The sequence below is a fragment of the Diadema setosum genome, chromosome 10 (assembly GCF_964275005.1).
Source record: "Diadema setosum chromosome 10, eeDiaSeto1, whole genome shotgun sequence".
Taxonomy (NCBI): Eukaryota; Metazoa; Echinodermata; class Echinoidea; order Diadematoida; family Diadematidae; genus Diadema; species Diadema setosum.
In genome coordinates, this window is record NC_092694.1 from 22,010,461 (window position 1) to 22,025,398 (window position 14,938).

A 14,938-nucleotide genomic window follows, 5' to 3' on the forward strand; every position below is an offset into this window, starting at 1 on the left:
ACTTTGTGTTACATTTATGTATGAAAAAAAAAAAAACCCAGAAACGAATCTAGTCAATCAATCGATCTGAAACAATGACAAAATTATGTGGTTGTAAAATCGCGCAACTTGAACTGCATCCCCATATGACACCCCACCCTCCCCCATAATAGTAGCTTGGCAAAAGTTCTGAATGTGCCTGTCAGAGGTCTCTATGACAGATTACCTATCACCCATCATATACCCACGGTAAGAGCAGAGCAAACAGCAAATCGACGTGGTTCAGGTTTGAGTGCAGACTGCAGTACAGCTGTACATAGATAGACTCGATGTCAGACGTATACCAGTTTTGAACAACTGGTCTCCTGCTGTGCGTCAACTCGTTTGCATGTCAAAGCGCCTTAGTGTAGAGTATGGGTGAGTATGTGAATGTTATTGTTTTGCTCTATTTATTCTACTATTGTACCTTCTCAGCCTGTCCTGAGCTTTCTGCTATTTTTGCACAAGATGAGATTTTAATTGAATTGGGATAGTTTTCTTTGTAAAAGAAATGAATAAATCTTTTTATGATAGTGCGTGGATGCATTGGTTCTCAAAATGTATCGAGCTAAACAGTGTTAAACGAAATAGTATTCTCGGCTCAATTGTATACTCTTCGTAAGCCATATAGGCAGTGGCGTAACTACGGGGGGGCATGGGGGGGCACGTGCCCCCCCAATCCGCTGGTAAAAAAAAAAAAAAAGAAGGAAAAAAGAAAAAAAAAAACCTACCAAAATGGTAATTCAAGGGTTAAGTAAACTGCTTTTGAAATCGACATGAAAGGATGATCAAGAAAAAAGATATTTTTCTAAGATTTCTTTTAACCATATAATTAAAGAGGTATTATAGTGAAACATTGTTCAAAAAGCCCGGAGACGACAAAAGATTGTGATTCAGTGTGATTCCTGCATGGTTGGCATTTTGAATACAAGCATGGATGTGCGCAGTGTACTAAGAACATCGGAATGGTAAAAAGAGTCGCTGCAATGTTGCGCAATGATGTTTGATAGGTTGTACACATTAAGCTTGATCATTGATTTTGCAGTGTTGCTTTACATACTAGTCTATATTAAAATGCCTTGCATTGCCAATAATAAGACTTGTCCTTGGCTATTTCCTAACTTTTCCATCTACATGAAACACACACACTCACAAACACCAGATGCTCTATATAAAGTGCAGATTTTGGACATCCTTCTCCCGCTTGGTCACTTCGACGCTCCCTCGCTGGTCATACCTCCCCCAATCATAAACATAAACCGACACCCTTGACTACCAGTGGCGGATCCAGGGGGCGCACCGGGCGCCCCCTCCCTCCAAAGCGAAAAAAAATATATATGTAGCTACAATTTGGACTGTAAAATGTCAAAATTTTCAAGCTCGCTCGCTTCGCTCGCTCGCATTTAATCGTTATGCAATTCTTCTGATCTGCTGTCAGTAATTGCCAGCAGTTGCGCCCGGTACTTCCCCTCCCCTTAATTTCCAAAGCGAAAAAATATAGCTACAAACGGCAGTTTGGGGACTGTAAAATGTCAAAATTTTAAAGCTCGCTCGCTCGCATTTAATCGTTATGCAATTCTCCTGATGTTGCTGTAAGTAATTGCCAGCAGTTGCGCCCGGTGCGCCCCCTCCCCTTAATTTCCAAAGCGAAAAAAATATAGCTACAAACGGCAGTTTTGGGACTGTAAAATGTCAAAATTTTGAAGCTCGCTCGCTTCGCTCGCTCGAATTTAATCGTTATGCAACTCTCCTGATGTTGCTGTCAGTAATTGCCAGCAGTTGTGCCCGGTGCGCCCAGGCCCTCTCCTTAATTTCCAAAGCGAAAAAATATAGCTATAAACGGCAGTTTTGGGACTGTAAAATGTCAAAATTTTCAAGCTCGCTCGCTTCGCTCGCTCGCATTTAATCGTTATGCAGTTCCCTTGATGTTGCTGTCAGTAATTGCCAGCAGTTGTGCCCGGTGCGCCCAGGCCCTCTCCTTAATTTCCAAAGCGAAAAAATATAGCTATAAACGGCAGTTTTGGGACTGTAAAATGTCAAAATTTTCAAGCTCGCTCGCTTCGCTCGCTCGCATTTAATCGTTATGCAGTTCTCCTGATGTTGTTGTCAGTAATTGCCAGCAGTTGCGCCCGGTGCGCCCCCTCTCCTTAATTTCCAAATCGAAAAAATATAGCTACAAACGGCAGTTTTGGGACTGTAAAATGTCATAATTTTCAAGCTCGCTCGCTTCGCTCGCTCGCATTTAATCGCTATGCAATTCTCCTGATGTTGCTGTCAGTAATTGCCAGCAGTTGCGCCCGATGCACCCCCTCCCCGTAATTTCCAAAGCGAAAAAATATACCTAAAAACGGCAGTTTTGGGAACATAAAATTTCAAAATTTTCAAGCTCGCTCGCTTCGCTCGCTCGCATTTAACCGTTATATGCCATTCTCCTGATATTACTGCCAGTAATTGCCAGCAATTGCACCCGGTGCGCCCCCCCCCTGAATTTCCAAAGCGGAAAAATATAGCTACAAACGGCAGTTTGGGGACTGTAAAGTGTCAAAATATTCAAGCTCGCTCGCTTCGCTCGCTCGCATTTAATCGTTGTGCCATTCTCGTGATGTTACTGCCAGCAACTGCCAGCAGTTGCGCCCGGTGCAACCCCCTTAATTTCCAAAGCAAATATATATATATATATATATATTATATATGTATATATATACATACATATATTATTATATATAGCTACAAACGGCAGTTTGGGGACTGTAAAATGTCAAAATTTTCAAGCTCGCTCGCTCCGCTCGCTCGCATTTAATTATTACGTTATGCAATTCTGATGTTGCTGCCATGAGGTGCCCCCCCAATGTCTTGACCCACGGTACGCCACTGCATATAGGAATCGTAACGATATATATATATATATATATATATATATATATATATATATATATATACGTACGTGTAACAAATTAGTCTTTTGTGTAGTTGTGGAATATATCACTTCTTGATTTAGAAAGATCATGGAGCATAACAACGTACCCGTCGATCATGGATTTACACCTTTATCGCCTGCAAGTTTACAGATTATCCGATGTGTAAATAACACTAATAACTATACTACCCTTCTCTCCCCTAATATACGAAGGATTAGGAAAATCGTAGAAGTCTTGACAGTGCAACGTGAAGAGATATGCCTACGTAGATTTATTGCATCGTAAATAAGTTTATATATACAGAAAGACAAACATTACAAACTGGTTGCTTGTATGCATCATGATAGGTCGTTTATACACGATGAGATATGAATGTAGTAAACACCAGTCATGAATAAGTCGATCTGTACGAGTGAGTCATAAGATATGAAGATATTGTTAGTCCGACCATCAATGGTGGTCTCTAATGTTAAATACATATAATGATTATAATTTACGGAACTGTATGACAATTTATGAAATAATTTTTCTGAAAATGTTAACTATGTTATCATTGAATTCCACGGTTTTAAACTGTGCTTTTATCTTATAGACGTCAATCTTGCGTAATAAGGCCTACAAGGCATTAAAATACAAGATTGTCGTCAAAGAGAAGAGCTCATTATGTCACACTTTTAATAATAATAATGATAATGAAATAATAATGTACATTGTACTGTTATTACTATCATTACTGATACTCTCGGCGTATGAGAGCCTGTAACATTCAACACAGCATGTTGTGTACACATAGGCATATATGTTATCACGACCATGTTTCGTGTTTGTCTGTTCGGCAGTGACTGGGTCAAGTCACGCAAGATTTAACGAGAAAATCTTTTCCATGTTTAATTAACCTTAAAAAATGGAATAGATTTAACAAAGAGAGCCATAAAAGTTTCATAGAAAATTGGACAAGAAATAGATGATGAAGTTTTGTTTTCGCATTATGTTCCAATAAAAGTGATATCGCTCTCAGTCATGCACAAAAAAGCTAAGTCAGTGAGGCGACGATGTCGTGGCGTCTCTCTAAGTCTTTCATTTCTTTGCACTTTAATCTTCACCAAATTTTGTGTTTTTAAAGAAGAAGAAAAGTAGCATCTTAAACCAAATGATTCCGGGCTGCATAGTGCCTTAGCAATAAAAGCAATGTAAAGGGGGGGGGGGGAGGAGTTGAAGGAATCATCGACAAAAAGAAGGATTTTACGATATTCTCTATGAACAAACGAATGGAAGAGTTTTGCGGCGATGAAGTCATCCCCTTGTTTGCTTTGCGTAGGTGATTAATTTTAACTTCAAAATTCCGTAAATAAAACTTTCATTGTGGACGGAATTTACATTTCACTGCATAGGTCCTACATAGAGCTGTATCGTATTGAGGAGATAAATGTTTCCCTTCAAACATATAGGTATAATACAGCTACCTCGTGACTGTTGTGGGAATACAGCCATGTGTTTCGTCTATACCAGGTTGACCCAGTCACTGCCGAACAGATAAACACGAAACATGGTCGTGATAACATACGCCGTATGCCTATGGTATATCAAGATTTATCTTGAACGTGTAGCCCGTGCACTCGTTCAGCGGAGTTCAGATTAACTGGGCTATAATGACACGTTTTCATAGGACACGTGAAATTATGTTTTTCTTCTCTTTGCCTCATCGGTCTTTGCTTGTAAATTAGGAAAGAATATTACTTTTGATACTACAGTGTCCCTTTAATCTAAATTACAGCCAAAATGATCATAAATTTTTTATATGGATGTGTATAACTACTGTCAAGAGTTGGAAATCAAACAATATAAATATTATATGCGTTAATCAAAGTAGGGGAAAGCGATATTGGAGAAAGATGATCGTTGACAGTGACAAAATAAATTTGTTTCATGTAGAGTATTATGCTAAATAAAACAATTAAATGAAGCAATAAAACTACTAGAACGACATTTATACGTACAATCGACAACATAAACTTTTATTTTTCTTTGCAATGCTTAAAAAATATAAATGGATAACTTTAATAGATTGTGGCACAGGAGGAATTGTGATGCGATAATAGCTTGTAGCAGATTCCCAGAGTGCTTGAAAACAGCCCCTGTATCATGTGCCTGTATCATGTGCCTGTAATACCTCAGGCTCAGTTGTTGAAGGTTTGTGTCCTCTGAGTGTAAATACTTTCACTAACTCCAAGAGATAACATGTACTGTGAAATACGGAATATCCGAACTGTGGTTTAGAAACACATAGACATTCCAAACCCTTTCTGATGAAACATTTTGTGCGGTCCATGCTCCACCAGTCTAAAATGATAATGACATTCATGTCTTTCAATAATTTTATGTCCTTAGCAGAGTCCTTTTCCTGTGTGGCTCTATATAGCTCTTCTTAATCTCATTTAACTCGCTTATAATGCTTGTAAACGAGAACACTTCGTTGACAAACAGTGTGATATTATCTCTCATTGGACAGAATGAAATGTCTAAAAAGTGTCATAATATCTATTTCTCGTGTCTCTGCAGGTTCTGAACTGTTCTGAAGCCCCACAATATTCATCGTAATGGCAAGGGAATTAATTCTTCCACTACATAGCTTTCTACAGAAGATATAAAACAATAGTGAGTACGACGATATGCGCGCTCACTGCAATAATAGGTGACGGGACTTCGACGGAAATTGCCGCCTCCCTCTGAAACATCCACAAGCAACTGAAAAGTCACCGAAATCACAAAGAACCATGGCAGTTCATCTCCATCAGGCAACAACTTATTGACAAGTTTCAGCCTTTTTCTCAAACTCATCAGAAATAGCGTGGCATCAGCTCGGTTATAAAACATGATTTGATTAAATCATGATTTAACTTCGATACTTGTGTAGTAATGGTCATCAAAGATTACATCCAGTCAAGTTAGTATAAAGCAGATGGATGAGAGAAATACAGTGTTAAATATAAAATATACCTAACAACTGTCGCTTTCGAGTATTTTCAATGTTCTGAGATTAGCTTTCATCGTGCCTTGATTTCGTCAACATTATTATTTAAAAGATACAACCTGTGCCAGCATTCGAAATGGCAAACGACGGCCGAACTTTGTTGTCCCGCCATAACCATTCAATCAACTCTGACGATGGCGAGGAGGACGTGCCCTGCAGGACCCCTCTGACCAACCGATGGTGTTTGCGCCTATCCTTCCTGCTCGCACTCTGCGCAATGATAATCCTCGCGGTCGGCTGTGTTGTTCCTCGCACTGTCGAGCTCGACGCGCACCGTTTGACCGCCCGAGAGTACGAAGCGGCGGAGGCGTATTACGCACGACGCGCAATCGCAATGGACGTTCTACTCGTAGTTGGTCTTGCAGTGCTGTGCAGTGCGTGCCTCCTACTGTCTGTGTCCCACATGGCGGCATACTTTCGAGAAGTCTACCTGGACCGAGACCGATCGGATCGAGAGACCCAGGTCCTGGCCTCCATGGTGCCAGTGTCTGGCTACGGCGGAATGATGTCTCCCTAAAGTGTGGTCTCATATCAGCTTGACTGTTTGTGCCTTACATTCGTTTGTGCCTTTAATGTTTGTTTATGTGTTTATTTGTTTGTGCCGGTATGTTTTCGGACAGAAGAATGATTCTTTTTAATCATTATTTTGTTATTTTTCCTCCTTTTTTTTTTAAGTTTTACTCATCAGCCCCAGTATACACTTGATATATTGATGAGACCCATGACATAGAAAACAGCTTTATTCTACACACACAAACACACACACACGCAAAATCATGTTTACATTTGGTATGATTATATTCAAATGTTTCGTCACCATGCATAGAGAGCTGTCACAGTGGGGAGCACTGCTGTTACTTAGAAAGTGTCAAAACGGTATAAAATTCAAATTAATGAACGTTATCCTTTGAGTATTCAGTACATAATTATGTTGTGCTTTATAATTTCATCTTTACACGATTCGCGATTATTTTCATTATTGTTTGATGCAATGCCATAACTCTCTTTGAATGCGCTTTAAAAATGTCTGAATGATATTGCTGAAAATAAGAAATTGTAAATACTCACAGTAGTGATGCCATACTCAAGAGAATAAATTAATCAAATCAAACCATTAAAAAAATGCTGTGTTGGAGGGAGTTACACTTCTATCGGTGTCGTTGTCGATATTCTATGCATGAGATGTGTAACTTTATGTAATTCAGTCATATAATTCAAGGGCAATTGTACGGGGAATTGAATTTCTTTGAAATACCCTCATATTCCAAAACGAAGAGTAAGTCTTGGAAGGATGTAAGGGGAAGTCGTTTGACTGATTGATATTTGCATACAGCACTTGTATTTGATTACCTTTCAGTCTTTAGCGAGTATGACCATTGTAACGTATTGCTTTGCATCATTTCGCATCGAACAGCTCTATATCCCATTCTTCCTTTTTGCGTTATGAAATTCGTGCATCATTATGAATTGTTTGTTTTCATGTCTATTACATGCATTTCCGGGTAATATAGACGTTATATTAGATTTGCCTTAAGTGCGTGCTGATCACACGAATACCATGCGATACTTAAGTGCCTCGTTTTGCCTATTTGGATATGACCAGCCTGCCTTGTGCGTAAATATTTTGATCTCTCACTGTAATATCATTATGCCATGATGCATGTAACCTATCAAAGTAAAATTTCGTGCCGACAGCACTGCTGTTTGATAAAAGTAAACGGGGAAGGGGGTAAGTTTCGCGCACCTTCATGATATGAACACATTAATAATTTTACAATGTAGGCCCTCATATTGTAAGTTATTGCTTAGAGGGCGGAATTGTGGCAGATGAAGGTCCTATCCGGTATCATAAGGATGTAGGTTTACTGAGAAGCATATCTGCTTTTCTCCTTGGTGCACGTCCATCACATCATCCTTACGGAATATGGCCTTAATAATGTTGCTTACGAACAGATCGGTTACCAGTTCAGCTGATGGGGTTAGATCCACACAACCACACAAAGAAGAAGACAGTATGTTGTATGTAGAAAGTTAAAGTATTAAAAGAAAACGGACTGCCCCGTTTTATCAAAAGATGTAATCAATCATAATTTCCCTTATCACACAGGCTGCCATATACTTATGATAGAAAACAACTACGCTTCATAAAACAGGGCCAAGGTTGAGACTGTCAATGAGAAGAAATAGATATTCATTTTGAATGCAATCCTTCATCACATACATCGTCCGTCCATTTGCAGGAATTGTGTCAAATTTCTCGTCGTCTCTGAATTTCTCGTCTTCGCAACCAATTTGAAGCTATATCGACGATGAACGTCTGTACAGACTACAGAAATACATGTACCAAAAAAAAAAAAAAATGAGCTGCATCAAAATAGGTTATGAAAATGAGTATTATACCTTATATAGAATGACCTACTAGGGATATACATACTAGTACAAGTGCCCGCACGCACCATCGTAAATGCAGCAGGTATGTATACTTCATGCCAAAACTGTTTTATTTTCTTATCTGAGGGCCTAAAGTGTGGGGCTGCATGCAGCAACGCCCCCTCCTCTGTAATCGGTCTGCGACTCCTGGGGGGGGGGGGGGGTGTTTCATAAAGATGTTCTTAAAGTTACGAACGACTTAAGAACGACTGGAACATGATGTGCTATACGTACCAGAATTTCAATTAAATTGATTCGGCACAAGAACTGATCACCAGTCGTTCTTAAGTCGTTCGTAACTTTAAGAACAGCTTTATGAAACACCCCCCCTGGAGAAGTTACTTATTGTATGCTGCGGTTAGTGAGTCGGAATGTTGGCGATTTGTAGATAGTGAATTTGATGTAGTTATCTGTTTTGCGCTTCATTAAAGGGATGGTACAGTATTGGTGGAGATGAGAATTGGGCTTTTAACTTTTTGCGAGATACCAAGAAAACATTTATGAAATAGTACAGAGCTAACCATCTTAATAGGAATTCAAAGTTTATTTGATGAAAATCGGGTTTGGAAGGACTGAAACATCCAAAAACAAAGTAAAACAAAGCGATCGTAATAAAGTGTGGGTCCCACACTTTTTAGAATCGCTCTGTTTTTGGATATCTCAGCCATTTCAAAAACCAATTTTTATCAAATAAACGTTGAATTCCTCATGGAATTACATGCTCTTTCATATTTCATAAGAGGTTTCTCATTATCTCACCAAAAAATGTTAGAACCCTGAAATTAGGTTTCAACCAAAACTATATGATCCCTTTAATGTGAATTTCTAAGTTATATTCTCCTTTTAGGCCTATGTGCATTCTTCATGGATAATGATGTATTTTCTTTGAAATCATTTACCAGAGTATATACATGTTTAAAATACCATGTTGTTTTAAATTAATTGTGTTTAAAATAAGATTATGATCATGTCAAATAAATATAACTTCATATTTCACTTATCTGTCTGACTGTTCCTTGTCTGTTTGAACATGTTCATCTTATCGAGAGAAAGTTTCTTTATTGACATGCAGTCGGCAACGTTTAACCTTCGCTGGACTTTCGACTGTATCAAAATTGTAGCACACAAACTCATTTTACCCACCGGCATTGAGAATGACATGCTTTTACATTACACCATTCATTTTATAGTAACACTCGAAAGCAAATATGTATCTGTAGTAACGTTAATAGACATATCACATTGACCCTGAAAATGTACAATTTGAACAGACTATACAAGGAAACACAAAACATACCATGATCTGTTGACGTGATGAAGAGGGTAAGAAAACACGATGCTATATTTATATACGAATAGAATTAATGGTGCACTACTGAAAATATGTAGGCCTATAGTATATGGAATGATGATCGGCCGTCAATTAAAGTAAATACGTACAAAATAGCAATCTATACGCATATTGGAAACATATAGTTGTTTGTGTTTTCATGCACTCTGTTTGCATGTAGCCTATTATTGATGATAGGTCATCATAGGTTCTCTTAGGGTGCAATGATACAATACGGGCCTAGAAGCTCGGAGGAAGACTACAAAGTATAATGTAATCAAAGAGATTTTTCACCACTTACTGAGGATAGTCCAAAGGGCTTATCCCAGGGAGAAAGCTAGCTCTGTATGTACACACCGTGCATTCGTCTTGGACCTTCCGCAACTAAAGAGGGCGTTGTGTTTGGAAAGGAAAAATTACCGGCGCCGGCCATATTGTAAGATCAAGCCAGCACGTTCGCTGGGCACTACGAAAAGTTCTCATTTCCAAGGTAAGATTCACACATTCTTCATGATGTACGTAATTTTCTGCATGAAAGTACAAAGTGGATAGATAATGGTTACGATATCTAGAGCTCTTTTATCGAATTTGCCATTGGATTTGATGAAATTGGTGCCAGTACTTGCACATTCCATGGTCACGGCACAAACTGTGTTACAGTGTGTAACGTTTATTAGATTTCTACGTAGAAAAACCTACGGTAACTTTTACACGTGAATTTAGTGATGTAAATTACAACGTACAAACCATAATGCAATTAGTCCTTTAGACAGTGCCAAGTTAGTGATCATTTTGTATTGGTGATGAACGACTCTGGACTGGTTTTATCGTGTGAGTAGGGTCTGCAATCAAAGAACCCTAGAACACCAGTTAGAAGTCTAGCTATTTTATTCGAGGCTGTTAGTGTTGTAACTCATTAATTGCTGAGTTTCTGATCGATCTCTCAACTTCTAACGTTAATGTTTGCTCGAGATGCTACGAAGCTTGAAATTGAAGTTGAAGGGAACTTGATCGAAAGATCGATCTGTATCTGGTTGTCGGGGATATGTTCCACGGAGATCCTGCCCATGCATGTCTTCTACAGGTTCTAGACTGTGGTGTGGGTGTCGCAATGATCAAAACCAATGTAATGGTGATCTCACCTGTGCTTCTTTTCTCGCAGAATTTGCCACTGGCACCAGGAGCCACCAGCACCATGTCTGCTTTGCCCAGGCCAAAGATGAGGGGACTGCTCAGCAGCTTTCTCACCAGGCATTTCTTGATTGGAGCCTCGTTAGCAGTCATTGGAGCTGCTTCCGTCAAGATCTTCTGTAAGCTTATTAAACCCATTGATCTTACTGCATTAAAAAGTAGGCCCTACCTTTTTAGATACACTAAACCTTGCCTAAGTTGAATCTATTTGGACTAAAGAAATAATGCCAACTTAAAAAAATGAAAGTTTGACTTATGAGGGATTAAAATCAATAGAATACAGTATAAAGAGAAGAGGACTTGAAAAAACCTTCAACTTAGTGGTTGTTTGACTTAATTCAAGATTGACTTCAGCAAGGTTGGCAGTATTTGGACTGAAGAAATAGCGTCAACTTGGAGAAAATTTGACTCATAAGGGATTAAAATCAATAGAATATAAAGAGAAGAGGACTTGAAAAGACATTTGACTTTGACAGTTTTTTGACGTTAGCGAGGTCAACTTAAGCAGGGTTGACTGTAATCAATTATCTTCACATTTCTTTTCCTTTTCATGCACTCTTCCAACCAAAATGTTTCCATTGCATGTGATCTCTTCACTGGTCTTACTGTCCTAATAGCATATGTTAGAATGTTAGGTCAACATTGAGCATAGTAATAGCTCCATATAAAATTTGTGTGCAGTCTAGATGGATATGAATTTTGCTATTGAATAGTGTGCCACAACTTTTTTTTTTTTTAAACAATATTGCACATACGATCTGTTGCTGATTAAGAATAGAGTAACTGCTGCTGATTGTAGAAATGACCTCAGCTCAGGTTCCTCTCTGAGCAAATACTTGTTTTCCTTTTGTGCAATTTATATCAAATGCTCTTGAAATATTTATTGAATTTGACCAATGTTATGTTTCAGTTCACTCTATTTTATGTGGTTTCATGGTTCATTATTTTTGTTTTGATCTCCTTTCTCAACTCCTTCATTAGCTGACTTGCCAAGTCCCCCTCACTGTGCAGGTAGCTCCCTAAAAAAAAAAAAAGAAAAAAAAAAAGATAAAGATAGAAAAAATGCCTATTTCATTTCCAACAAGAGACTGAAAGTCTCCCTGATTTGAGTGTTACTCTACTATCATTTCTTAGGAAGTATGTAACACAGTAGTGTAGTATGTGTATCTCCCCAATTCCTCTGTGGAATCTTCATGATTTTGATATGTTAATTTTAGCAACCTTTCAGTGGTTACTATTGCTCTTGCAATGTAAGAAAGTGGAGGCAAGGTGCTACATAAGCGCTTGCCCAATAGCCTTGGGCAAGTGAAAATCAAAGTTGGGGAAAGTAGTATGGAATCAATGAGAACAAAATGCTCACCCAAAGCAGACAAGCAAAAAGTTTTAAAGCCACTTTTGTTTTTTTCACTATTCCCTCGTACAAAACCATGAAGTCAACCATACAGAAGCCCAAAGATAATGACTGTTTTGAAGGGATCGTATAGTTTTGGTTGAGACATAATTTCAGGTTCCTAACATTTTTGGTGAGGTAATGAGAAACCTCTTATATGAAATATGAAAAAGCATGTAATTCCATGACGAATTTAACGCTTGTTTTATGAAAAATGGTTTTGAAATTGCTGAGATATCCAAAACAGAGCGATTCTTATAAGTGTGGGACCCACCTTTTATTACAATCGCTTTGTTTTACTTTGTTTTTGGATGTTTCAGTCATTTCAACCCCGATTTTCATCAAATAAACATTGAATTCCTCTTAAAATGGTATGCTCTGTACTATTTCGTAAGTGTTTTCTTGGTATCTCGCAAAAAGTTAAAAGCCCAATTCTCATCTCCACCAATACTGTACCATCCCTCTAATAGTGATGGGCAAGTCAAATTCATGTTTGCACAAGTGTTCTACAACAATATGAAAATCTGCTTGCCTGACCATGCAAGTGGTTAAAAAAAAAGAAAAAAAAAGTTACCTAGCACCTTGAAAGGTGTGCATATTGACTTGTCACTGTCATTTTCTTGCTGTTGTTGGTTTATTTTGTTAGATTGTTGATGAAGATAAAGGTACTTGATTGCAAGCATAAATGACTTCTCTATGCTCTGTTTCAGTGTGTGATGTCAGGAAAGCTCGATATGCAAATTTCTACAAGACATATGATGCCCAAGCTGACTTTGAGAGGATGAGAGAGCTCGGAGTATTCCAGTCTGCAAGACCTCTAAGTGAAGAGTAGTGTTGTCATCACTTTCTGTAGTTAGAATGTCCCATCTTCAATTCAGGTTAGTATCTACAAGTACGTACATGCTCTGAGCTGTCAGACAATATAACACTTGCAGAATACATGTGCTCCTTTTTCATGCGTTTGCCTTTCATGAAATAATCTAAAATGTTGAATCATGATTTGGGGACTTTGTGCTGAATATATAGGAACTGCCTCTCATTTTGTCACACTGATGAAATTGAGAAGAGTTAGCTATTACTGTAAATGCAGAAATTTTTGTGGTACAATGTACATTGATTTTAGCATATTTCACGCTACTTTTGGCCAGCTTGACTTCAAAATCCCAGAAAATATCATCACCATTTTATCTGCACATTTTGAATGGGTTGGTAGTTGCACAGCAAAAATTCAAGAACCCGCGAATATATTTTTGAGCCGCCCAGTGTGAAAAATTAATTGCGCGGAACTTTCAACGTTTACAGTAGCCATTGCTATGTGTACGAAGAAATGGGTTTTGTTTCACAGCATTCTCAATTGGCCCAAAACTATTTACCAGTGGATTACTGAGCCATGTTTACACTTAGACTCCCACCCCCCCAAAAAAAAGTTTCTATATGGAAACATGACTACTGTACCGTAAGTACTCTTTGAGCTATCTCGCGAAACTTATTGTTCCTGAAGTATTACATTCCTTCTCCCTTACTAAAACAAATGGAGGACTTTTGTTCATTGAAGGACAGTGTTGGTTCAGGATGACTTTGTTCATGTTAAGTACTTTTCACAAGTGAGAGATTTTGCCAGATCTTGACAGATCTGTGTAACATGTTTCAACTCTAACTTTTGAAGAAGATGCACATGTTTGATCTGTTAGCAGCCAACTCTGTGATCTCTGAAAATCTGCCCCTTACATGGTGTAAAACATTTTACTGTAAGGGAAGTCGTTATTTGTTTCTCAGTCTTTTTTCTTCAGAACCATAGATTTGACTTCAAACAGACGACTCCCGTTATAACAAATTTCTCTGGACTGGCAGTTTTCTTTTCTTATGTTGAAATTTCATTATAGCTGAGCAGACCGTGTTTATAAAGGTGTATTGATGATAATTTTGTGACCTGAATTTTTATGACATTGTAACTAAATTTTGTTATAACTGCGTTTGTTAAAACAGGATGGCACTGTACTGTCTTTGTGAATTTAGCTTGTCTTTTCTCACCCTCATACTGTCTTCCTTTTGTTTGTTTTGGCAACCTTCCCTCACAGGTATACGAGACAACCAATGGAGGACTCCATCAACAACCACTGTACAGAAAATCTGTGTGTGCAAGATGTGCTGTCAGCCTCAGTCTATAGTGTGCTGTGTGGTGTCACCTGTGTGTTTCTCAGCTGATCCAAAGTCCCCATGTCACACTTCACTAATACACACTCCTCTCATTCATTCTTTGCGGTCGATATTGGCCTAGCCCACATTTATCAAGGATGGATTGATTAAATCAACCACAGGTACTGTCCTCTTAGGCAGATGCTACTTTTAAAACACTGAGAAACAAGAGGGGAATGGTGGTTTCATATTACAGAATGGTTTGGACTATGAAGTTTGTCCTTTCACCGCTGGTCCTGCTTACACAGCATTCTCACGGTCTGTGGTTGTAAGCATTCACACTTGCTTCAACAAGGGAGCCTGCAGGAAACCTGAAATCAATTGAGTGACGTCCTCATGCTTTCTCATTTTGACATGTCTTGTTATAATTATTATAATAAATGATTTATTGAACTTGAGAAGTATAATGTTGTCGTGACATTTCATTTATGTTG

The 14,938-nt window shown here is 38.4% G+C and overlaps 1 protein-coding gene across 1 annotated transcript; it reads left to right on the forward strand.

The window, feature by feature from the left end:
- Positions 1-10,100: 10,100 nt before the first annotated feature.
- On the forward strand, positions 10,101-14,905 carry LOC140234119 (cytochrome c oxidase subunit 6C-like). Its single transcript, XM_072314193.1, has 4 exons — positions 10,101-10,217; positions 10,890-11,037; positions 13,019-13,186; positions 14,387-14,905. The coding sequence occupies exons 2-3, from the start codon at positions 10,923-10,925 to the stop codon at positions 13,138-13,140; spliced, it is 237 nt and encodes a 78-aa protein (XP_072170294.1). The 5' UTR covers positions 10,101-10,217; positions 10,890-10,922; the 3' UTR covers positions 13,141-13,186; positions 14,387-14,905.
- The last annotated feature ends 33 nt before the right edge of the window (positions 14,906-14,938 follow it).

Coding starts and splice junctions, on each gene's coding strand:
- LOC140234119 (XM_072314193.1), top strand. CDS start 10,923: ATGTCTGCTTTGCCCAGGCCAAAGATGAGGGGACTGCTCAGCAGCTTT. Junction 11,038..13,018: donor TGCTTCCGTCAAGATCTTCT/GTAAGCTTATTA, acceptor GCTCTGTTTCAG/TGTGTGATGTCAGGAAAGCT.